The sequence below is a fragment of the Pseudorca crassidens genome, chromosome 17 (assembly GCF_039906515.1).
Source record: "Pseudorca crassidens isolate mPseCra1 chromosome 17, mPseCra1.hap1, whole genome shotgun sequence".
NCBI classification, from domain to species: Eukaryota; Metazoa; Chordata; class Mammalia; order Artiodactyla; family Delphinidae; genus Pseudorca; species Pseudorca crassidens.
In genome coordinates, this window is record NC_090312.1 from 9,899,991 (window position 1) to 9,926,960 (window position 26,970).

Genomic DNA, 26,970 nt, shown 5'->3' on the forward strand with positions numbered 1-26,970 from the left:
TGAAGATGCTGGTACATGAATAGATGGCAAAGGTGAGATGGCAGAGGAACGGAGGGGGAAAAGATATCTTCACTCCCCAATCACTGAAATCACAATCTTCTATTACAAAAATACAGAAGGGAGTATATTTAATCAATCTTATGAGACCACCTATGGGTCACCAATAACCCACCAAAGACATATGCCAAGGACTGAGATGACAGCTCTTGCGGTATGTTACTAAGAGAATGGCCTCAGCCACCTCCATGAAGAGTCACTGGTAACCCCGTCTTGGGTCTGGCAATATTAAATTGATTAAAAAAGAATGATAGGGTTTATCCCAGTGGCTGGACGTTTGGGGGATGCCAATGCCCACTCAGACACAGACAAATATAATAGGAATTACAAAAAAATGGAAATTATATCCCTCCATCCATCCATCCATCCATCCACCCATCTGATAGTTATTGAGATTTTACTGTGCATCAGGCAAAAAGGCAATGTGCTTCTGGAATCGCCTTCAATATTTCATAAGGACACGAACTATAGTTCACATCACATCCTTGGTTCTCTGTTCCCATAAATCACGTGTCCTGCAGTGAGACGATACAGGGTCCCTGCCTGCTCCTCAGACAGGCGGGAAAGCAGAGCCTCTGAAGAGTTCGTGTTTGTGACCTTCTCATGGTGTGGAACTATCCTGACGTTAAAGAATTGAAAACCTTAAGAAATCAAAAGGTCGTGGTGCCAAGCCAGCAGCGGATACCCTTCCCTACCTTCCAGGGAAATCACCTGATGAGCACCTTTGATGAATCCAACACATTGGAATCTTTTTTTTTTTTTTTGCGTGGCACGTGGGATCTTAGTTTCCCAACCAGGGATCTAACCCGTACCCCCCGCAGTGGGAGCGTGGAGTCTTAACCACTGGACTGCCAGAGAAGTCCCTCACGTTGGAATCTTTTGAATAATGTGACCTTTTAAGTAACAGCTGAAATTTGGGTCCTCCCAGAAGCGGACCCTTAGACAAGGACTTGAGAGCAAGTGGTTTATTTGAAAAGTGCAGGAAACGCTGAGGGGAGAACAAAGGGATAAGACGGCAGAGGAACGGTAGCCAGTGAAAGCTGCGTTACCAAGGCAGTTGCCCCTGGAAGTAGAATACGCATAGCACATGCGCGCGCGCGCACACACACACCCGCTGCGAGAGGAGACAGACGACCTTCTATCAGATCAGTCTTTACTCCCATGGAGGGCGATGTCTCCTGCCTGCTGCACCTGGCGGCCGGAGGCTCTGGAGGCTGAGGAAGCCTTTAGGCAAAGAAATGCAGGTGAGAGTGTCTGGCAATCAGCCTGCAGGCACTACAGCAGTCATGGCGAGGCGGGCCACTAATGGCACTCCCTTCCTTTAACCCAGCAGGTGTGTGCTAAGTGTCCGCTTCCCATGGCCGGCACCGTGCTAGGCTGCCCACACGTATGGTGACTGCTTGCCTTCTCCACACCTTCACCTGAGGCAGCTGAATGTTGCTGAAGGACAAAAGCAACTGAGCTGACCCACTTCACTTGAAGCTCATGACCACAGAAACCTCAAATGGACGCTCAACCTTTTCTTAGTAAGCTGAGTTTTCTGCTCTCCAAGACAACTGTTTGGTCCCTTTCCTCCTCTCCTCAAACCTTCCACACCTCCCCTTGCTCTCAGCTGAGAACTGTCCAGAGCGGAAGGGTCTGAGATGTTACCTTATTTGTAACTTAACAAGTTGGTCTGCATTTCATGGATGCTGGCAGAAGATACGAGATGCTTGGGTCAGAGACAAAGGACTTTATTACTTACAGTAATGGCAGTAGCCTGAGTATGATAATTTATGCTGGCTCCTCAAGCCCTGGGCCAATGCAAAGAGGGTCAGGTAACACCTACACACAGGGTGGGTTTCATTACACAGGGAACCTAAAATATTTATTTATTGGCCACAAGCCTGCCTTTTACCCCAGAAAAGAGATCATCTGTATTATACAGGACAAGAAGCATGTCTGTCCTTGGCTCCAAAGGGAGATGCCGTCTCTGTGTTCCAAGTCTGTAGGATGTACTATATCCTTAAAAAAGATAATCCAGAATAAAGATAGTGTCTCTGCTCACAAGACATGCAGAAACGCAAGGCACATGGCTACAATGGCCTCACCTAATACTCCATTGAGAAAACTGACGTTTTCCCGTGGGAATGTCCTGATCTTCTTGCCACCAAAGCTACAAAATTACCGGCGGTCTTTGTCTTCCTTCCTGTTTCAATGAAAAAAGTGTTCCTTATCCACGTCAAAGGTCAACCCCTCCACCTACGCTCTGGGTACAGTACCCCCCTATTGCCTTTTCCAGGGCTTGATTCCTGCAAACATTTCCTTTTTATTCTATATCAATTCATCCCTCTCTTCTCCTATATCATTCTAATCAGCATGCAAACATGCCCTAAAGTCTCCCATCTTTAAAAAATCTCTCCCTTGACTCATTAAACTAAGATGGTGGAAACATGAAATTATAAATCTGATGCTCCTAGATTTAATCTTGTCCTTAAATACCACACTAGGTGGTGCTATACTGGGTATCTTTTGCCTGACTTCACATCATCCAACCCTACCTTACTCCAGATCCTGCCGTGATAACCGGTTCCACACAGGCTTCCACCCGCCTCATGCACGGGGGTGGAATCTGACAACGCCTGCCTTCTGCACTTCTACCCTTCGTGCATGCGACACAGGACTTCTCTGAGAAAAAGGCATGGCACGCCTTGGGAAACTGCCCAGCACTCAAGCACACACAATCCAAAAACGCGGGGGAGTTAATGTCAACAGGGCCACCCTTGACCATGAAGAACAGAAGCGGAGCATACATGCTTCCCCAGCTTTCATCACCTGGGTGGACAGTTCTGAGATTATTTCATGGGACTCCTCAGGCTGTCCAGTAGGATGGATCTCCAGTCACCTATGGTGCTGGTAATTCATAAATAAACCCTCTTAATGAGCTTTTTCTCATTGCACTTCACTGGTCCGGTCCCTTGCTGGGGTTCCCTGGAATCACTTCCCAGAGCAATTCCTACATGTAAGCCTTTGTCTTCGGCTCTGCTTTGGGAGAACCTAGGCTAAGTTACTGGCTTCCCAAGTCTGCCTGTGACTCAAAGTGTAAGTACAAGGCGAATGTAATATAGCAAAACTAAGAGGCAGGGCTCGATGCTACACACTGGCTCTGCTTTTTCAATCATGTGAACTTATGTATCAGATGAGAGAACAGGACGCAACGAATTACAGCTGAAAAGAAAACGCATGAGAGAGTGTATCACACAGGCTGCTCATTTTACACCTAAAGAAAACAGGTTCAGAAAACTGGAATGACTGGCCTAAGACTGCAGAACTGAGACAGCTGCCCAGGTTGCTTAAGACGCTATGCATGGTGAACTCAAGGATTACTAATGACAAACACTGACTCAGTGTCTAGTCTGTGCCACGCAGGCATGACACGAGGAACCTCTTCTAAGTGATTCATCTACCCCTCAACAGACGACCTCTGAGGGCAGAACATACTCTCCTCATTTTACATACTTCAAAGCTCAAAGTTCCCTCACTGCCTAAGGCTACGGCCAGGAGTGGCAGGGTGGGGTCTGAAGCCAGAGCCCATGCTCCTCGTTGCTTTGCCAAACTGCTAAAGGAAGTCCCCGAAGCCCATCTGGCTATGGTGGGCTGTCCTGCCAGTGGCAGGAGAGCAGACCAGGTGGCAGAGGGTACTAGAGAGGAGCTATCGTTTTAGAGAGAGGCTTCATGTAACTTACACAGCAAAGGGGTAGGGTTGAAAATACAAACAGTAAGACTAATGCAAAGGTGGAAACCGTGCTTTCACAGGCACACACTAAGAGCTTAATCTTAGCTTGTATCTTACCACGACTGCAGTTATGGTTCTGATTCTTCCAATGTATGTGAGGATGAATCCGTTTGGCGGCTTGATTTTCACTGAAGTTCTTCATTTTTAACTAAAGCAAAATAGTGAATACGTTTAATTTAATAAATGCAATGGCTATTACAAAAATGTATGTATACAGAAGTAATTTGATTTTGTTTTATTGCTTACATATGAATTGCACAGTGAACTGTTACATTTCAAAAAACTCAATTCATTACATTTAGTACATATATTGGCATGAATAAAACAAATCAGTACCATTTTCAGAAAGGAAGAAAAGAGATATTGAGAGGAAGGGGAAGTTAACTGCTGGTTAAGTACAGTATTATGATTCTAAAAGATAATGAGTTCAGAAGTATTAAGGAAGTGTGTGTGTGTTTAGGTTAACTCCAATGACTATATAAGCAAAGACAACACAAGTATAGGAGGAACATTTCAATGTTAACTATTCAATGTCAAGGAAAAAAATGAATGATATAAGCAACAGTATATAGCAAAAAGAGAATGATTAACAGTTTTTATTAAGAGTTTTAAATATCTACAAAAATATAGCAATACAGTGAACTTCAACACATCCTAAACTTTCAGTATCCAAACTGGCTGTAATATAGTAGGCATACCTATGACGTACAGGATCTCCTGCAATCTCCTGGAAGGGACAGAAAGCCTAAGAAAAGACCCCTCATTTCTTGGGAATCGTTGTTAACAAGACCAGTTCAGTAATCTAGGATATACAGAAGTCTACTGTGATTTAAAAACAACTACAACAGGAAAAAAATCCCACAAAACCCAAATCTACAGTTTACAAAACAGACCAAGAGGTGTGATAAACATTAACCGAAATGGTTTTCCTTTACATGCTATACATGCATTTTTAAATCACAGAGAAACATGAAAGTCTGTAGAGCAAAGTTTGTTTTGCATGAGTGCAAATGAATATATATCTTTTCTTATACTATTAAATTATATATATTTTTTCATACAAAAGCACACAGTGTTAATCTAGAAAATGACATCCAAGTGGATGATGATTGTTTTTGCATGTCCCCCTGCTTAGATTTTTACACAATCTTTCTTTAAAAATACAGAAAAAAAGGGAAATTAAAAAAACGTAAAACTTGGCCTATTAAATGGTGAAACATTTTACCTCGTCAAGAGGTAAAGTTACAGTGACAGCTGCAATGGGGGCAATTTAACCCCCCAAGTGGTGACTGCACTATCACTTGGAAAACAATGTCTTGTTATCAACAGTGAGTAAACCACCCAGGATGTTTGAGTATCATTTGATAGGTTTAAAAAGACTAGGATCTTCTGCAAGATGTTTCAAGATGCTGTACTTTGGTTTAAATATTCAAAAAAATTTTGAGTATGCTTGTTCTATTATTACTTCCTCACTTTCTTGTTTCTACTAAAGGTGCCCAAATAATTGTAAACACCAAGTAATAACATGCCTTTCTTCACTGAAATTTTTCAAACAAAATCTAAAGCTAAAAATGCAATTATTTTTTGGGTTACAATTTTTGATATGTATATTGTTTTATGTAAAAGGGAATCAAATCTGAAAAGGTAGTAGAATTATAAACAGATTATTTTATTAAAATGTCCTAAAAGAATTTTATGAGTTGCAAAGAAAATTGTTCATTTTTGCCATGTGATGGAATTCACTAAAATGTACACAATTTTAAGAACACTGTAAGTCTGTCAGCACATGTAATCTTGGTAGCTTAAATCAATACAAGCTTAAATTGACGATCTATAGCACACTTGATTGCTAAACCCATAGGCACTCTTTTCAAATGTAGTATCACAAATCCTAAACAGAGATGCATACAAGTTGCAGTTCAAATCTTACAAACTGAAAGTCCATTCGGGGCCTTTTTTGACTACAAGGATTTAAAAACTGCACAATATTAAAATGTAAATTAATATGCTCTCAACAGAAATCAAAATGTACACACTCTTCACAGGTGAACTAGTAGCTGTTTTAAATGTCTTTTCTTCCTATACTAAATATATAGCTCATTTAATTAATGGAGCCACAGCAAAATACTACTATAATTTCAAAGCATAGTCTGTAAACTAATACATCTAATGATGTAAAAAATATTGCACAGTTCAGTACTCCAAGAGCAAGCTCTGAGACTCTCAAGTAGAACGGTCAAACTTTTGGCAGAAAACACATTATTACAAGAACTAGACACTTTAAAGTCGGAGATTTTAGGGTCATATTCTAGGAATATTACTCAGTAAATGTCATCTCCACAAACAAGGGGAGGAATGACTGTCACATACCGTTACAGCGAACGAACGGAGGGATGCGCACTACGACATCTAGAACATGGGGACCAAGAGCCACAGAACAGTTCTGCTGCTCCAGGATAGGAATATATTTGTATGTTTTTGCTTTTGCAGATAAAGAAAAACAACAGCAATTTTAATTTTAAGCAGTTGCGTAGATGTCTAAGAAATACAGTAGACACTTGATACATCTTCAACCCTCTGAAGGCTTAATTTTTTTTTAAATTACATGTTTGTGAAAATTTTTAAATATACTATTTAACAATTAATGTGAGACCAATATACGTTCAATTTTAAAAGCCATCGGGAACCTAAAAAGAAATTAACATGGCATAAACCTATCTTCAAAAGTACTCTAAATCATATAATATAGCTGCAAAATATCTAATCTGATATGCCAAGCATTCGGTTAAAGATAAATTCCATCATAATTTTCACGAAGTATGTTAACACACATTAAGTAAACCCTGAAAACTCAGCTTGGCCCTAATTTTTAGGCTTTATGCTGAGGTCTTCGTGAGCCACTCAGTACACACACAGATCTGGAAACTTCATCTCGTAGACCGGGACAGACTGGTATTGGGCGTGCCCAGAAGTAATGGTCAGTGTTCCTGATGGACTGGGAGGAGGGCTGTAAAAGAGCGAGGCATCGTCAACAGGTGCATTGCAAAGCTGTTCACTTCACGGAGCACTCTCGCTACTACCTGCCAGCAGCAGAGTGAGGCTCCTTCATCGCAGGGATCAGTGTGACGGAATTGCGGGCCAGCTACAAGGTGGCATGGCACATAGATCACAGTGGTACCAAGCTGTTTTTAAGTCTGCACTAGACATTCTCCTCTGAATATATGTATATATAATTTTTACAGTGGGATTATGCTATACCCACTCATGTAAGCTTGCTTTGTTTCACTAGTAAAAAATCTTATATATACATATATTAACTTCTTTTGATGACCACTGCATGGTACTTCAATATATAGATATATTATAATTGATTTACTTCAACGGACAGACGTAGGTTCATTTTTCATTATCATAAATAATGCTGACAGGTCTATTCTTTTTTTTTTTTTTTTTTTTGCAGTACGCGGGCTTCTCACTGTTGTGGCCTCTCCCGTTGCAGAGCACAGGCTCCGGACGCGCAGGCTCAGGGGCCATGGCTCACGGGCCCAGCTGTTCCGCGGCATGTGGGATCTTCCCGGACCAGGGCACGAACCGGTGTCCCCTGCATCGGCAGGCAGACTCTCAACCACTGCGCCACCAGGGAAGCCCCTAGGTCTAGTCTTATACATAATTTTATCCTGTCTCCTTGGTTTATAGTCTTACAAACAGAATTTCTGCATCAAAGTGTATTTACATTTTTGAGACTGGTACACATTGCCATAATACTGGCAATTCATACTTTCAACATCTGAGTGTAGCCATCCTCTTACACCATTATAAATATTGGGTATAATCATTCTTTCTTGTTATTTTAATCTTTGGCACTCTGGCAGGCAAAAGGGAATTCATTCTTTCTTTTATTTTCACATTTCGGGTTACTACTAATGCTATATACCTTTGTAGATTTAGTATCCATTCTGCGTTTCTTTTAAAATGAATTGTCTATTTGAGTCTACTGCCTGTATTTCTACTCAGCTATTTTTCTTTTATCAGTTTCGGAGACTGATCTTTTGTCACATGATACCAATGTTCTTCCCTCAATTCATTACTTCATTCTTATCTCTACCATAGATAAAGATACTGACACTTTCATCATTCAAAAAAGGTCCTTTGTGTCCTCAACCAATTTCTCCCTACTCCCACATACCCGTACACATACACCCACATCCAATAGTAACTATGTTCTGATCGCTGTCACTGAAGGTTAGTGTCACTTGTTCTTGAATTTCACATGGTCTATACAGCCTATAGGAATGGTCCATACAAGCTATACTCGTTTATGTTTGATTTCTTTTGCTCAATGCATTTTTTAAAATTTACCCCCAAAATGTGTTCCTTTTTACTGCTGAATAGTATTTCACTATTGTAAGAGTACCACTATTTGTCTACTCTCTCTCCATTCTCCTGTTGATGGGCATCTGGTAATTATGAAAAAAGCTGCTAAAACATTCATGTACATGTATTTTTGTGAATCTAAGTTTTCATTTCTCTGGGCAAATACTGAGATATGGGATTACAGGATCAAGAGCAGGTATATGTTTAACTTTATAAGACACTGCCGAAGTTTTGCGAAGTGTACCAATTTATACTCCTGTGAGCAATATATGCGAATTCTTCTATAATGTCCAATATACTATTAAGCCCATCCAATGACATTTTTTTCTTTCAGATATCATAACATTCAGTTCTTGAACCACAATTTGGTTCTTTTTTAGACTTTCCATTTCTCTCCTAAAATATACATATTTTTTCCTTTAAATTCTTTGATATGTGTGTGTGTTCTTTTAAGGCCATTGTCTACTAATTCCAATAATTGGATCAATCATCTGTGGGGCTGCTTATTCTTTTTCTGTATTTTCCTGCTCCTCTGCATTCCTTGTAATTTTTTTCTTATTGTACTAAGGTCAAAGTGAATGAAGGAACAATGGAAACTGAGATATAATATTGCTTATTTTGTTTCTTTTCTCAAGCATACAAACTCTTTTCTCTATCTGGTAGTTAGAATGAGGCAAATTAACAAGAGGAAATATATCAAATAGAAACTGAAAACCCTGAAGGTACACTAAGAAGTCTATTTCATTTCTCTGTATCATGTAAGGTACCCAAAACTACTACTTCCTAACTAGGTGACCTTGGATAAATTACCAAACTTCTACGTGCATCTGTTTCTACATTTGTAAAGTAAAAATAATCACTACATCTTTTTAAAATCTGTTGTAAACACTAAATGAAAGAATGCACTTAGCACAGTGCCTAGAACACGATAAGTGTTCAGTAAATAACTATTAGCAGTAAGGCTTAATAAATACAAATTATTAGTAGTAGTTGCAGTACCAATGAAACCGAATTAGTCATAATACTTATTCTAAAATATTAAATCCATATAGTTATGATAGTGTGATTAAATGTAACATGGTGGTCTCTAGCAACATTTCTGTTAAGAACATGAGTTATGGATTTGAATTTTGATTATTTCCACTCACTAGCTGGATAAACTTCAGCTAGTTACTTTACTTCTCTAAGCCTCAGTGTCTTTACCTGGGGTGGGGGGGAAAGGATCTACCTAACTTTTCAGGACTGTGGGGAGGATTAGTAAAAACGACAGATATAAAGCAGCAGATATTTACTGTTACAATTAACAGGCATCAAAGAAGCTGTGGACAGGGAGTGTTGCCTGCCATTCCAGTTCTGCAAGATCAAGCCATCAGCCACTGCAGTCGCCTACAATGGTGCGCCCTGAGGGGAATTCAGGATGGAGAAAAACAGGGAGCATCCTGTTCTTTGGATACTGGCCCTAAACAGTTAAGATGCATATCTAAGGAATAATTTCAATGAACCCAGATCCTTGCACCTTCCCATGCATAGAAAAGCACGAAAATCATCAACCTCAGATGTCTGCTCTTTGTGATTAGCAGTGATCTTTTGATGTTTGACTACATGGTTCTTTCCAGCCAAAAACTCCTATATATCCTGGCTCCTCCCTGACCTCTTCCGGGCAGTTCCTCAGAGCTACCTGAGAGGCTGTCTCCCGGGCTATAGTCCTCAGCAAGGTCCCCAAATAAACTTAACTCTCAACTTTTAGGCTGTGCGCAAATGCCCGCACCCAGCGATTTTCTCTCAGTCTAAGGTATAGAGTATATTGCATATTTTAGTCTGATTCTCCGTTCTGAACTTTTATAAATGAGTGATTCTCAACTTAGTCGGGGGCGGGGCAGTACGGTGGTAAATGCCTAGAATAAGATGTTAAAGTGATGAAAACATGCTTTGCGTATGAAGGCAGAAGAAAGGCTGGGGGAAGAAAAGCAACTGATCTCGAGCATCTACCTGTTTATTCTGTTTATAAGGATACATACAGGGTTTGAAGCAAAACAGATTTAGTTAATCAAGTTGAAAATATAAAAGATACGGCAATGTAAAAAAAAATTTCAGAAGCACAATTTCTGTCTACGGCTCCTTTACTGTGCCACATTATACACAGACCAGTCTCCACACTGAAGTCAATATAAGAATATGCAGAGGTTCTTTCCTTAGGTGGAACCTGGAGTTTTTCTCTCCCTCTGTCATGTGCTTCATTACTTAACAACCAACAGACACAGAAAAACCGATATTAGATACCTTATGTTTTTGGAGCATAAGATACAATCGTTCAATGGTATCCACAGGGGATTGGTTCCTGGCCCCTCCACACAGACCAAAATCCTTGGATGCTCAAGTCCCTTATATAAAATGGAGCACTACTGGCATATGACCTACACACATCCTCCCTTACACTTTACACCGTATCTAGATTATTTATAGTATCTAATACAATGTAAATGTAAATGCTATGTAAATAGTTGTCAGCATGCAGCAAATTCAAGTTTTACTTTCTGGAACTTTCTGGGAATTTTTTTTTCCCCAAATATTTTTGATCCACAGTTGGTTGAATTTGCGAATGCAGAACCTGCGGATATGGAGGGCCGACTATAACTAATAACAGGACACAAATAGACATGACTTAGGAAAACTCAAGTCAAATTTAATAATTCAAGTGAGCCATCTGCATAGGTAGAATCATTATTGCCCTGGAAAGAACTATGAGGTTGAACCATATAAAACTGTAGTTTTTATAGGTCACAATGGTTAAATCTGAGAAATTACCTTTTTAAACATATCATTAGAATAAGAGTCTTCCAATTACTCAAATGTCCTTATAGGACCATTTTAAAGGAATAAATGGTCTAAAAAGGAAAGGTAGAAAAGCTAGAAGCCCCCTGGACAAGAAATGGTATCAGACAATCCAGTAAACAGAAAAACCACTGAGACAGAGACCTGTATGATCTTGTGTTTACCCTAAATGAAAAGCACAATTACTTAAAAAGCCACAAATTTATAGGGATCTAATGGTTTCTATTTTGTTGCTTTATTGCTCTTGTAGTATCAAAACTCTTACCGTATGGTGAGTTCCAATATTTGAGCAAGTCTGTCATGAAGGAAATTTGCCTACGAAGGAGAAAAAAAAAAATGTTAAGAATGGATCTATTATTTTCCAAATACCCATATGTAATAATACAAGTGTGATTTAAAGGACAAAGCATAACTCTAACTATTAAACTGATGGTACAGAATGCTTTAATGTTTTGGTTTTATCTGTCTCATACACTGGAATTTAATGTAAAGTTTCTTTTATTCCTTTCCTAGTCTCACTGGTAAAAACAAAATCGATAGCCACACAAAATATCTACAGCAAAATCATTGAAAACCACTGCAAAAACAGTTTCAAAGCAATAACAATCGTTAACATTTGGCATCTGCCATTCCCATCAGCTGACATTACACAAAAATATTATTTAGGCTTCACAGCTATGTCTTCAGCTTTCAGTCCCTATCAAATCCACTACCTTGTGGATTCTGTTGATCTGCCTGAAGCCTGGAATCTACCTACCAATTACCAGGACAGCGTCCACAAAGTCAAAGTCCACCCCCCGCCCCCTTCACCATGTGTTCACTTACTTTGGATTCACACTGTGCTGCTATTTCTTCAAAAGGTGCTTTCTGGAATTTCTCTATCACTAGACGTCTCTTTTCCTTTTCCTGTTCTTCCATTCCACTGGTATCTATATAAATGTTTAAAAAGACCCATTAAAAGGAATACAAAAATTTCATAGAACCTTGCCAATGACCATAAGCGCAAATGATCTATAAATAAAAACTAAGGGTGATTTATAGGACTACTTGTATAGGGAAAAAAGCAAAAGGTGTGACATCCTTGAAGTGTCTTAGTTAAGGCTAGAAAGCCCAGATATAAAAAAATTTAAAAACTACACAGCACAAAACCCTTTCTCATAAGACTACCTTTGTCTCTCTTACCAAATAAAAGCAGAAGCATGACAACTTCCTACAAGTTCAACAACTTCAAGGCCCTTCCTGAAGGATGATTCTTTTATTAATAATCATGCCCTTGCACATATGAGGTACTAAATTAAAAGTCTGCTAAACTTGATAGTGAATGGTGTGATTGAAATATAGATAGGGTCATGCGGAACCATATTGTTTTAGCCTTTTCCATTTATCTTCCACGATTTGAAAAGGGATTTTTTTAACTCTTAAGATGACGTGTGTTCTGGCCAAAGTTTGTGAGATAATAAAATAATAAATGTCTGTCATTTTGATACATATATTAACTATGTCTATTTGCTTAAGAATCTGAAAAGAAGGCTAATTAATGGCTTATTTATTGATGGTCTACAGTAACAACTCAGTAACTCTTCAGCTTTTTTATTTTTCCTGGTCAAGAATTTCATAAGATGAAACACAATCTGTTCAAGGTTCTTCAAAAACAAAGCTTCTCTTCAGGTAGACAAACTGTAACAATTAGCTAGTTTTAAAAAATGGATATATCAGGTACAAACGAAATAGGTTTATTTTCCCCCCTCTGAAATTGTGGCAGGTTAACAAAGTTGTCGAATTTATGTACTTTTTCTGAATGACTATAATACAGAATTATGATCACATCTCTCGTGTTCACTAGATTAGGGTCACAAGCTCAAATGTGCCAGAGGCTAGGCAGGAAACATAAATGTTTTAAAAGCAGTAAGAAAAACAGGACTTGGGCAAGATGAGTGTACATCCCTGGTCTTTATTCAAATCCAATTGCTGAAAATAATACTTCTACCTAAATTTGGCCTGCAGGCAGCAAGTTTCTTTTCCATGCATTAGTCCAGTAGTTCTCAAACTTTTTGTTTCAAGACTCCTTTATACTCTGAAAAATTATTAAGAAAGCCAAATTGCTTTCTTTATGTATTACATCATTTGATATTTTCCATATTACAATATAAAAATGAGAGACTTAAAAAATATTCATTAAGTGCATTGAAGAAATGAAACCACTATATGTTAACATAAATAATTGTTTCATGAAAAAATAACATTTTCTAAAATGAAAAGATTTAGTGAAGAGAATGGCATTGTTTTCTATTTTTGCAAATCTCTTTAATGTCTGACTTAATAGAAGCAGTTGGATTCTACCTGCAGATGCATTCAATCCACTGCAATATGTTATTTTGGTTGAAGTATATAAAGAAAAACTAAACTCACACAGGTATGGACTGGGAAAGAGTAATTCAATAAATAGCCTTTTCACAGAATTGTAGCTATTTCTTCTTGGACACTACAACAAAACATGACAAACTGTAGTTTCTTAAAAGTTAGTTGCAATATGGAATTTGAAACCTTATTAATGAACTTTTTGTAATTGGTTATATTAACATCTATTGGTCTGTTCTACAGTTTGAATAGAGCTTTACTCATGTATGGTTTTGTAACATCATGCAAGGTCATTTGGAATATTGCTCCACTGATTTATGCAGACCCTCTAAATGTAGACATATTTCACTGTAAAATACTCTTTAAATTCACATTTGTTAGTTATTATCACTGATCTCATTAGAAAAGTCTTTAAATAAATATTGGGGAACTGTCAAACTTGCACCAGCAGACATAAGCTTCAAAACTCTAATTTTGTTAAAAAGTGCTAATTTTATCACTGGGAGCAAATAATGTCAGGGTGGTTTTTTTCTCTTGAAGTGACAGCTTCCCCTCAAATACCACAGGTTTTCTTTTTTTTTTTAAAGTAAAAGTGACGTTCCTTAAAAAAACCAACTAGTTCTGCTTGCAAATAAAAGCAATCAAAGAAGTGCTTTATATGTGCTCCCCAAAGGCATGTATTCATGGGATGAGATTAATAAAATTAATCATTTATACTGATTCTTCAAAGGCATTCTTAAGAGAAATCTTGCCTTTTAAAAATAACGGGTGGGCTTCCCTGGTGTCGCAGTGGTTGAGAGAGTCCGCCTGCCGATGCAGGGGACAAGGGTTCGTGCCCCGGTCCGGGAAGATCACACACGCCGCGGAGCGGCTGGGCACAGTGAGCCACGGCTGCTGAGCCTGCGCGTCCGGAGCCTGTGCTCCGCAATGGGAGGGGCCACAACAGTGAGAGGCTCGCGTACCGCAAATAAATAAATAAATAAATAAATAACTGGGGATGTGTGGTGCTGAAGAATTCAATGACCATTAGTACAGTCTGACGCCACTGCCTTCATTCATGTTAATCCATGCAGTAAAAAGGCAAGTAATGTCTTGGTATTGTGCTGCATATACTTTTTGACTTGAAGGATCCCTTGGAAGAGTCTTCCCCAAAGCTCCAGGGGTCCAAAGACATACTTTGAGAACCATTGCCAGACTGTAAGTACCTCAACATGTCTTATTAATTTTTAAATGTCTCACAGTATCTTGTACACAATGGGTGTTCAAAAATTGCTTATTAAATTCAATTAATTTTATTTTGGCAAATTTGATATTACAATAAGAAACAAAATCCTCTAATGGATTAAGCTGAAAAAGGTCAGATTTTATTTCATGTATGATGGGTACCCTTGTTAATGATTTTCTTATTCTAATATTTCTTAAAAATTGAGAGCCAATTTCCACTCTCTATCGTGAAAGTCAATTTCCACCCTCTATTGCTTTACCAATTAGAAATGAATCGAGATCGAGGCATCATGAGCTTAGCAGGAATTTATATTAATACTTAATTGAAGGAATCATTTAAAAATTTTTAAAAGAGGCAAATTATGTAAGGTAAAATTTATTTCCATAAAGGCTACAGGACAAAAAAAAATCAGAGTACTATTTTATGCAAACATAAGTGAAAAGATTAGAGTCAGTCAGACCTGGGTATGAAATTTGTCTCCAGTATTTACTAGCTCTGTGATCTCACGAGAGTTGCTAATTTCTCTGCCTCAGTGTTCTCACTGATAAAATACCAAGGATTAATGTGATGACTGTGCCTGCTGACAATTTCAGCCAGCTCCTTTCTCTTACCCCATTAGAAACACGCTTCTAATTACACTGCTATATGCCTACTAAAAGTCATTCTATGTAATTCTCTCAGAATTATTCACCTGCCCATCTCCTATAAAAGGAAATACATTCACTATTTCTCATAAATTCACTCAGCCTCAATGTTGGCCACCAAATAAGGGAAGAATTCAAATACATGGTGATATGCTTTCATAATTCTAGAAAAGTCAGTCTACAGAGAGGAAAATAATTGTGACAAGACAGGACAATTACAAAAGTCTGAAGAACATAAGCTAATAAATTGATTATATATTTATATAGAAATCGACAGTATATACACTTGCCATGCTGCCTCTGTTAATTCTGGCATTTAAACAAGTACTAAGATATAGATAAGCTAGAAAACACTAGGAGAGTTAACAAGCAAAATCTCACCAATTGCTTTCTTTAACGCCTCAAAGGTGATTTCTTCAGTGTTACTAACCTAGAGAAAAGTGATTTTAAGTAAAATAAAGAGTTAGGAACGGTCAATATAAATGATATCTGCACCTAGTTACAAGTAACCTAAGAACTTTGACAAATATTTTCTTTTCTTTGTGTTGGCTGGATTTGTGATCACACTCAACAGCATCAAGTAATCTCCATGTTTTCACTGGTTTTAACAATGGCCAACCACAGTGGTTCCCCAAAGAAGTCTACAGATTGATGTTAGGCTGGAAGAATTAGCAACCTTTAAGGCAACCCAACCAATATTCAAGGCAGAGATTATATATAAATGAAGCTTTAGCTACGTAATAAATGAAAACTAAGTATTCTATACTCTTTATAATTTTGGTACCACATACAGGTTAAAAATCAAAAATGAAATAATCTAAAACTTTAAATGCAAAAATTTTAAAGCAAAAAATCACTACTTTGGGAAGTGTTCAAGAGTGCAGTTAACCAACATTTAAAAGTAATTATATTCTGGACCTCTTAAGGTCAACCACCAAGTCTTATTCTCCAGAAACTCCCTTTAACTTGAAGTTTTCAAATCTCGCTTGCTTTGAGACATGTAAAAGGTGTGAAATCAAGTGCTTACATAAAAAGTCAGTAATACTTTTTGTGGCACTAGCACACTTTCAGAAGGAATAATATATCCAGTTACTATAGTATCTCTGAATAAAAGTTAAGAAGTGATATATGAGTACTTGCCTTGGACTCTGGTCATCCCTAATTTTAGCTCATGAGCTTCTTTTTGCTAAGCCTAAGGCAGCAAGACTAGTGAAAGCAAAGGACTTCATGCTTTGCATCTTAGCTCTCTATACAAAGGATTTAGCTGGAAATCAAAGCAGCAAGAGTTCCACTACCTCAGTTTTTCTACTGAGGGCTCATATTTCTAGTTGAAGTCAGATTAAACTTGGGAATCTTCAGTTGCTTTGGTCTAGATATTTGGAGCAGATATATAAGATTAGGCTCTGGCTGGTCAATTATTTGTACCTGGAAGCAATCCAGTACTTCCACGTTGTTCTTACAACTGGTTAAGAGCTTTAGACTTTTGAGAAACAACTACAGTATAGGAGAAAGAACGTAGGAGAAGCTAGAAGGCCAGAATTCTTATTATGGAGAATTTTTACTTATTACCTGTTCAATCCTGGATAAGTGAAAAGCTAGAGTACTTTATCTAATAACTCTTCCCTGTTTGTTGTTTTCCTTAATTTGGACAATGATGATGCATTCGCCCAGCATCAAAGAATCATGCCTATGGTGCTTTATTCTATCAGTCAAGCTGATGATTTAATTTCAGGAGGCAGAGATGCCACTGAAATAAATAAATGTTTTAGCCATTTATCTTCTTGAATACCTGAATTTAATTTAGGTATCTTTATACATATATAGTGCAATTTTTAGGAGAAGTTCACTAAATGATTCACGGTGGGCTAAAATTTGAATTACAAATGTTAGAACTCACATACCTCAGAAATGGACCAGGTATTTTAATAGACCATAGTAATAAGCTGAGTTATATCCAGGGAAGACAAAAGTTTTCCTATGATCTCCATCTAAACAACATGACAAGCTCTAAAAGCAGGTATCAAATATACTTGAGGACTAAGTGGGATTATGTATATACAATTTCAAGTAATTTTGATGAAATTACGAGCAATTTTTCAAATGAGCAATTTTTAAATTTGATTCATTGTTAGCAAATATACTTATTCTTAGTTTGATATTTTGTTACACCACTAACTGGTGAATACCTAACTGATGACACTTTCTCCTGTCCACACAATGAAATTAGTTAGTTTTAGCCTAGAAGGTACTGTTATTCTGTCTTCTGGTGTTTCAACGACCATTCCTAATACACAATATCAGATACCATAATGGTAAATGAGTTTGAAACTCTAGTGTGCTCAAGTAAATCTTATATACTAAACTGTATTTAACTTTTCAAATACTCAGGGTGAGGCATATTTGACTTAGGATTCATAGTTATAGCAAAGATAAAACAAAAGGATCTTTAATAAGTTAACAAATGTATTAATGAACTTTTCATGTAAAATTCATGCTCAAGAGTCTTCCTCCTACACTGTCTTCATGCAAATGTTTCTTCAGTTCATTTTATCAAAATAGACTGATTCTTTGCAACCTTTTAAAGTGCTATATATGTATTTTTAAAAGAAATAAAAATGGTTAACAAAAGGCAAATGGGAAAAATACCAGTCAATAAAAAAGACTGCACTCTTGACAAGTATAAACTAAGGCTCTGGATGAATTTCTTCCCTCAAAAGGTAACAGCAGCAAATTCATAATCACTGAAAGATACAGCTAGCAAGATATCCTTCTTGCGAGTAAGGAGTGTAAAAATTAAAATGGCTTTGAAGAGGTGAAATTTAGGGAAGATGATTTTTCCTGAGTCTTAAACTGGTAAGAAACTCTAAACCAACCTTAAAGCCTCAAGTTCCAAAATGAACACTAACTGCCTATTCCAACTACTCTGATGCTCTGCAGATAATTCATTGATAAAACTGATTAATTTTACATAACAGGGAGTTAAAAGCATGAAAGATATAAATTAATTGGCTGTACCCTGGCCACCAAATAATTTTAATTCCTGAAGACAAATTAACTGACAGGGATTGGAAGCAGGAGGGAGAAAGGAGGCTGAGAAAGCATGAATTCAGACAACTTCCTTCCTCTTTTCTTACATGGATATTCTTTCAGTTATTTACATTGTACCAATGAGAAATAATGAAATACCTAAGAAGGCAAACAATGGATAAACCACAAGGAGGAAGCTGACGTGACATGCTGGCACACTGGAATTTTTACTTGACTATCAAAAAATGCTCTGCTGATTTGTGTGGATAAGTCCTAGAGAACACTGGCTGCTTTTTCTTCCTATAACTCAGTTGGGTACACTCTTGTGCTCTATTGAAACAGGAGGAGAACATTAAATCTATGATGTTTCAAATAACTCCTTAAAGAGTACACAGGTCACTGATACAGCTTAACCTATGTTAAATTCATTATATTTACTATCCAAAAAGATTAAAAAATTTCTCTCATAGGTGAAATTTTGAAACTTTCTAAAAGTAGTGAGCATTTGGCTTCACATGACAGTGTATAATTCCATTTATTCTCACAACTTATGTTGCATAAATCTTTAAAAATAAATAGGATTAGAGGGCCTACTTATTTAATAACAGGCCTTGTGTAGCATTTCTTACTTATTAAAAAAACATACTTAGTTCTGTCTTATGGTTCCTTTTACTACAATGTGAAATCTAGTGATATAACACACAATATTAAGTTTATGTATCTTTATAGGTATATGAAATGAGTTCAGTAAAATAAATTATAAGTAAGTTCAAGGCTAAATCAGATTAACTTCTACTAACAATTTTGTTGGTTTAGGGATAAATAAGAGTTGTATTTGATCCTGTTTAAAAGTGTGGAGGGGCAAAAAGTTCTTTTAAATTGATGTCTATCTCAAGACAGTACTTCATCATAAACTTTCAGCAACTTACCACATCATCTGAAGGATTGCTGTTGGGTAAGATATCCACCTGAATGGATACGGTGTCCACAATACTTTTCCTTCTAGAAAGTCGATCTTCATCTAAAATTTAAAAAAATTTCCCCCATTATTTGCTAGTTAGAATGATATGTCATTTATAAACTACACCTATTTCAGATTTTAAAATTTCAGAAAATTAAGACAGTTTGCCTTTTTTGCTCTTACTAAATATATAAAACTGTGTGCTCTCAGACTTTTATATTTCATGAAGCAGATTAAAAAAATAAAATTGATGGGTGAACTCAGTTTAATACATCTGACCCTTGAACAACATGGAGGTTAGAGGTGCTGACACCTGCACAGTCGAAAATCAGCACAGCATTTTACAGTTGGCCCTCCACATCTCCAGTTCCACATCCAGTTCAAATTTCCCAATTCTCCATTAACCAATTCTATTCGACATGTTCTAAACCCAATTTTAACATGTCTAATAAACCTCCTTTATCTCCACAATGCCATATTTATTTTTCAAGAGTGCCATCATTCAAAAATCTTTATCTTTTCTTACCTAGATCTGAGGATAGCTTACTAACTGGTCTAATACAACACTCCCTCCTATACTACCAGTAGAGCTGTTCTAAAATAAATCTTTTTCACACTAAACTATAATTTTAAAATAAATCCAGGGACTCCCCTGGTGGCGCAGTGGTTGAGAATCCGCCTGCCAATGCAGGGGACACGGGGTCGAGCCCTGGTCCGGGAAGATCCCACATGCCGAGGAGCAACTAAGCCCAGGCGCCACAACTACTGAGCCTGCGCTCTAGAGCCTGCGAGCCACAACTACTGAAGCTGCATACCTAGAGCCCATGCTCTGCAACCGCAATGAGAAGCCCGCGCACCACAACGAAGAATAGCCCCCGCTCGACATAACTAAAGAAAGCCCACGTACAGCAATGAAGACCCAATGCAGCCAAAAATAAATAAATTTATTTTTAAAAAAACAACAAAAAAACAAATACAGCCCACTGACTAATGCTGAGCTTCGCAAGTTTTTTCACATCAAAGCACATATATATAATTATAATACATGTAAGGCATATGGAGATAAAAGGAAGAGCCTGCTTGTACTGCAAGCTGTCTACCCCAGGCCCGACCCAGCTACCTGAAGAACTAAGGAGATAAATATCCAGACACACCTGTAAAGCTCCCAATAACAACTGGGAAGCTCAGGTCTAGAATCTTAGTCGAACAGCACAGTCAGTCACTTCATAATCTGGCAACACTCCATCTTCCTAATCTCATTTTGTATATAGAGTTGACTCTTAGACAACATGGGGGCTTGGGGCACTGACCCCTGCACAGTCAAAAATCTGCATTATAACTTTAGTTGGCCCTCATATTCACGGTTCTGCATTCACAGATTCAACCAACTGAAGATCATATAGTACTGCAGTAGGTATTTACTGAAAATTATTTGTGTATAAGTAGACCCGTGCAGTTCAAACCCGTGTTTTTCAAGGATCAACTGTACTGTGATTTTATCCTTCTGAAGGGGTGAATAATGAACTAAAAGAAGGCCAACATAAAGAAACTAGCTTCTTTCTTACTGACTACTCCTCTACTCCAAGGTAGCCTTCCATGGCAGTAATTAATGCTGTTGATCAAATACGGCAATTTACTCTCTTTCTGGGACATAGTAGGATTGCAATTCCTGGCCTCTTTGTGGTCAGGAGGGACTGTGTAACTAGCTCTGGCCAGTAAAGTATGAGTAACATTTCAGATCGCGGCGATCCCGTCAGCTTGGATTCCAGAATACGGATGACATGAAGTTATGCACAGTTAGTTGGAGCGATGAGCACGTCTTCACTGGTTTAAACTACTAAGAACCTGTGACTGTTCTCACAGCACAACTTAGCCAGGGTTTCCTAGCCTTGGCACTAGTGGCATTTGGGCCCAGGCAATTCTTGCCGAGGGGACTGTCCTGTGCCTCGCCGGATGTTCGGCAGCATCCCTGACCTCTACCCACCGGATGCCAGCAGGCCTGCCCCAGTGGTGATAACTAACTAGGGTTGACAAATGTTCCGTGGGATGGGCAAAATCACCCACAGTTGAGAACCACTGACCCCGTCTATCCTGACTGATAACAGACCTTTCTAGAATTTTCCCTCTATGCCACCATGAGCTTCTTAAACACTAACCACATCACTCTTCCAAGCAACTCTACCCATTGCTTGATGAAGTAAAAAGGCATCTGGGTTCTCCAGTCAGATCCTGCCAACAGTAACTTCAGAGCTGCTCCCTTATTTATCTGGTGTTTAAGGCAAATGTGCCTATTCTCCAACCTCTGAGCAGGCTGTGGCACATCTGCCTTACACACTTTTCTACAAACAGAAACTCCTGCTGGAAGCCCATGATTACCTGCCCTTCCTTATGTCCTCCCCACTGTAAAGATTCTTATCTTTCAAGCCCTGGTTAAACATTACATCGCTTCCTTTAAATCTTAAATATCACTCTAATTATTTTTACTTATCCCCCTTTCTTCTAGCTACAGAAATTTACTTTCAGTTATGACTGATCTTTCCTTGTCACTCTTCAATCATCATCACCCTTTACTCATCCAGTGGGCCTTGAAGTACAGACATATGGATTAATGTCTCATGTCCCCCCGTATACAAGAAATTCAGGGGCAGACTCTGCGTCTGCATCTAGCACACACTAGTTACTCAGGTTCTGCTGGGTGAAGGCTGGAGGAACACAGACCTATATCTGTGACAAGTTATTACCTATCGTTTTTCTACAGTTTTCAGGCTGGAAATATTATATCTCCTGCATAGGGCCATTACGGAGGTAGCCTAGATACTGAACTTTTTCTACTTTTCCTTCATGATCATTTGCACTAATATAAATCACCAAAGCTAACGACCAAACATCAGTGGAACTGCCACAAAATAGTATGTCGTCATCACTGCTGACCTGCTTTTTTACCCTCTAATCACACCAACTTTCAATGTCCTACCAGAATTCAAAATGAGGAATAAATAACAGCCTGCTTCCCACCCACACAAGATTTTCTAGGTTAATATACAAAGGCTGATGGGCTGCAGAGAAAAGTCAAACTGAAGCCTAAGACAAAAATAAAAAGGAAAGGAGAAGTACAGAGGCAGGAGAGGGATTACTGAGTGACAAAAATCAACAAGAACAGAAGGGAAGTATAATGAGCAGAGATTAGGGAAGAAAATGAAATTCAGTGGGAAACTCTAATACTATATTCTCAGAAAGTTCTTTCTTTTGACCTATAGAGCAACCTGCTTGTAGGTGACAGAAAAAGCCCAGATACAACTATCATCAGATATCTTGTACATCTACACAAAAGTAAGCTTTCCAAAATAGAGCTTACCAAAGATAACTCTCCTGTTTCCATGGGCCGTCCACATTGGTTCCTGACCTGCCTTTCAAAGTCTGCTGAAATGCAGCATCACTGCAGCCTCTGTGGACCGCCCTGTCCTGCCAGTTCGAGAACTACCCTGTCACCATCTCAGTGTCTGATGTACGCACCCCCTCGGGAGGCCCTTGCTTCCCTTCCTGAAGTTGGTTTGGGGTAGTCCCAGACACTACTTTCTATGCCCTTTCATTTTCCCATCCCTTCTCCCTCTCCGCTTCCTATAATCTGCCGTTCACAATGGTAATCACTGTTTCTTCTTTTTGTTTTTAATTAGAACCTGGGTTTTAGAAGTAATGCTTAGAGAGAGCGAGGCCTAACGTCCTTCAGCGATATTTTGCTGCCACCTGGTGTATCTGTGTGTAATGTATATAACTGCATTCAGATGGCTAAAGAACAGAGAAAACAGTCTGAATACAAGTATAACACAGAACTACATTAAATTATTCAATATAATTTTCTATGGCTATATAAAAAATAAGATGTAGGAACTTACTTAACTGTATATAATAAATCATAAATGTAATTAGGGCTACTATACCATCCAGGTTCAATGAAAAAGCTAACTGGGGGAAAATGAAATTTCACAGATAATTTATCTACACGAAATTTAAAATGTCAGTTTAACGCTGATACTACTTATACAGATACACTTTTTTGGTCTTATAGAAAAACACAAAATTCCATCTAGAGCTAATGCATATTTATAAAATAAAAAGAACCTAAAAAACCATTGTCACCATGAATACAAAGTCAGTGTAGGGCTTCCCTGGTGGCGCAGTGGTTGGGAGTCCGCCTGCCGATGCAGGGGACACGGGTTCGTGTGCCGGTCCTGGAGGATCCCACATGCCGCGGAGCGGCTGGGCCCAGGGGCCATGGCCGCTGAGCCTGCGCGTCCGGAGCCTGTGCTCCGCAACGGGAGAGGCCACAACAGTGAGAGGCCCACGTACCACACACAAAAAAAAAAAGTCATCTTCTGTGTTTTGTGGTCCAGATGAGGAACCCATTAGGAATGACTATAAGTTTTGTGAAAGCAGAAACCTCTGTCTTGTTCATTTTTGCTTCTGTTTGCACAGCAGCTGGCACACTGCAAATACTCATTAAGTACTGTACCCCCTCATAGAGGAGCATTTAGCATACACCTAGACATATGCTATTAACTCAAATTATAGGTTGATTTGAGATAAAAGGAAAATGCAATACTCAGCTAACATTTATTGAACACTTACTATATGTCAGTCACCAACAGTTCAGTAAGCTTTAGGCAGACCATTCTTCTTTCTTTAGAACCAGTTACCATTATATTTCAATCGTTTGTCTGTCTTCTCCACCACATTTATTTATTTATTTATTTATTATTTATTTATTTTTTTGCGGTACGCGGGCCTCTCACTGTTGTGGCCTCTCCCGTTGCGGAGCACAGGCTCCGGACGCGCAGGCTCAGCGGCCATGGCTCACGGGCCCAGCCGCTCCGTGGCATGTGGGATCTTCCAGGACCGGGGCACGAACCCGTGTCCCCTGCATCAGCAGGCGGACCCTCAACCACTGTGCCACCAGGGAAGCCCTCTCCACCAGATTTTAATCCTTGAGGATAGGGACTGAATCTTAACATCTTTCCACCCCCCAAAGTCAGAAAAGTGCTTGATATATATAGTAGACTCTCAGTAAAGGTCTGTGGAATACATAAAAAAATAAACCTGGATCAATATGGATGACTGAACAATCTTTGAGCACACAGTTGGCAAAAATCAATTTATTAAGCACCTAACTGAACAGGCAAGGCAGTTAATTCTAGTGGTCTTACCTAACCAAATTATTTAATTTCAGTCTCACTATCCTCATTTGTAAACAAAGACAGTGCTACCTTCCTCACCAAACTATGTTACAGATTAACTGAGAACATGAATACAAAGTGCTTATCACAGTGACTGGCATACAGTTAGTGCATAATAAACGGCAGCTATATTTTGATGATGATGGGTGTATATGCATGATACACAACAAACTATTTTGTTTTTTTTCTTTTGATATATTGTTCTTAAATCCCTTATTTTTAAAAATGAATACCTGATGGTTATACAGCAAAAAGAAACTTTAATAACTGATTGATTATCCCATAAAGTATCACTGTATCTTCTGACTCTTTCTGCATTAAGGCAGGACACACATGTCACGGACTGGTTCTAAACTATCAAAATCTTTATAAATCAGAAAAACCTTATTTATACTGAGGGATTTCTGTGCAGTTATGTAGCTAAGTATATGCTGAAATACTCAGAATTCTCCTAGTCAATGATAGGGAGGCATTAAGAAAGAGAATATATCATTTTCAGGGGTGGGAGGAAATGGGAAGAGCAAACCACTTGTTAAAGAAAGTACCATAATTTTCATTAAAAATTGTTTACAGTTAAAGGAATAGGGTAAAAGGAAATAACAAGGGGTGAAAATAAACTACCGCTATGGGGAAGGTAGAGCAAAATAATAACTGAACTCACAACTGTATAAAATATACAGGCCACTGGCTCCATTTTCTAGAAGGCAAACTGTATACAGCTATTTTCCTAGAGGACAGGTGAGGGAAAGGGCAAGCCAAACTGACACTTGGATTTACCTTTGTACTTGTGCCTGGGTTTATAAGGTTTTTTGCCTGAAGGAAAGAGAGCTAAATCCAAGTTATAAGAATGAAATAGTTTAAAAGTCTGTTTTAAAAATTCTTTTAAATTACAAAGCTCTACTCATGTTTTATTCTTAGCACTTTTATTTCCCCAAGGAACTCATGAGGAATAGAATTTTCTATACTATGGAATTTAAAAGAAAATGCAAAATCTTTCATTAACATCTCAGACTATTATAAACAACTATCATTGTAATAAATGTATATATTTTGGATCCACATTATAAAAAGATAGCTATTCCCAAAGATTGTGTTACTTCTAGTGATTAATCCAGAAAACTACCTAACTGAAATCAAACAGTTCTCTTATAGAACAGAGGTATCCCCAAAGGAAGAACTAGTTTTTCTACCAAATTTAATATTTATACAGTCATCAAATGAAAGTGAAGGTATAAGATAAAAATTCTTTGATTTTAGTTTTCAAAGTAAAAACTGAGTGCAAGACACCATGCAGTTTTGCCTTGAAACAAAACAGAATTATCTCAGGCAATGAAAAGAACAGAAGGGAATACATAATGCACAGAGGGAAACATATTCTTAACTTAAAAAGTTTGCAGATTTCTTTACACAGCAAATAGTCTGTAGTCTTTCAAATGACAAAAATTACCTAATTCATTAAGGTCAATAGTCACAAATCACTAACTAAACAATTTCCACCAATTTCCCTAAGTTAAACACAATATTGCTTAAAGAGTAAAGATCTCACTTTGCTTCTCTGTTTAAAGGATATTATTATTCAGTATAGTATCAATAATATATGAAGTATAATAACGATAATCACTTGAGGATTCAATATGCTCATGATAAAATCATATACATGTTTTTGGAGATTTACTAAAGGTTTTCAAGAGCAAAATTTTAAAATAGAAGTAAACTCTCTTAAGCTAGTAAGTATACAAACATAATTAACTTTCTAACTGGGCTAAGAGAAAAATTGCTGACACATAATCACTAGAGTAAGAGTTCTAATTACCTTCCTCTTACCTGTTACTTGTGGTACGTACGGTACTGACAATCTCTCAACACTATAGCCACTGCCACCTAGTGACTCTGCAATCTTGTTGGTCAAAAAGTACAAATTTTTGTCATGCTTCTCTAAAGATTTTGGAAGCCTGTCAAGTTGATCAAAAAAGAAGTCATTTAGTATTATTTAAATTACTGAGCAAAAATAAGTTAACATATAAACATTTTAGATCAAGGCCTAAATATAAATGCAACTTAAACTGTAATTAGTAATAGAAAAATCAGTGTATTTTAGGTGGCTGATTTGAGCCCTTTAAAAACATATGGTTATGTGGACCCATACATGAAGCATTCTGCTGCTTCTTGCCCCAGTAATGTCCCAACAGTGAAGTCAGCCTTACATGATTCCACTGGTATTCACACATTAAATGATGAAGAGGACGAAATTCAGCTTTAACTTTCATGCTAATTAAAAATCTACTGAGAGAAGAAAATAAAAATGAAGCCCCTGACTGTTAATGAAGAAGATATTAGCCAACTAAGTGATAGGAAGCACCTGGCTAAGACCTACGATTTCAATTTCTTTTCAAACTGCTTAATATTATCTTATGTGCATGCTTTCAATATTAAACTGGTTTTAGAGCCCCAAAGTTTGAATAAACTATTTTTCATATGTATTTTTT

General features: G+C 37.9%; 1 protein-coding gene across 4 annotated transcripts in view; it reads right to left on the bottom strand.

The window, feature by feature from the left end:
- Positions 1–26,970, bottom strand: part of EFR3A (EFR3 homolog A) — a 175,465-nt gene that overhangs the window by 77,168 nt on the left and 71,327 nt on the right. For 2 of the 4 annotated variants that reach the window (XM_067711238.1, XM_067711240.1), the window contains 6 exons: positions 26,309–26,436; positions 19,222–19,313; positions 15,647–15,695; positions 11,864–11,967; positions 11,304–11,353; positions 10,184–10,446 (listed from right to left, as the gene is read on the bottom strand). In XM_067711238.1, coding sequence (XP_067567339.1) covers positions 10,254–10,446; positions 11,304–11,353; positions 11,864–11,967; positions 15,647–15,695; positions 19,222–19,313; positions 26,309–26,436 — 616 coding nt within the window. In that variant the 3' untranslated portion in view covers positions 10,184–10,253. Of the gene's footprint in view, positions 1–3,889; positions 3,981–4,052; positions 6,840–10,183; positions 10,447–11,303; positions 11,354–11,863; positions 11,968–15,646; positions 15,696–19,221; positions 19,314–26,308; positions 26,437–26,970 lie in introns of those variants that run through there. The other 2 variants (XR_010936122.1, XM_067711239.1) reach the window with 2 other exon arrangements.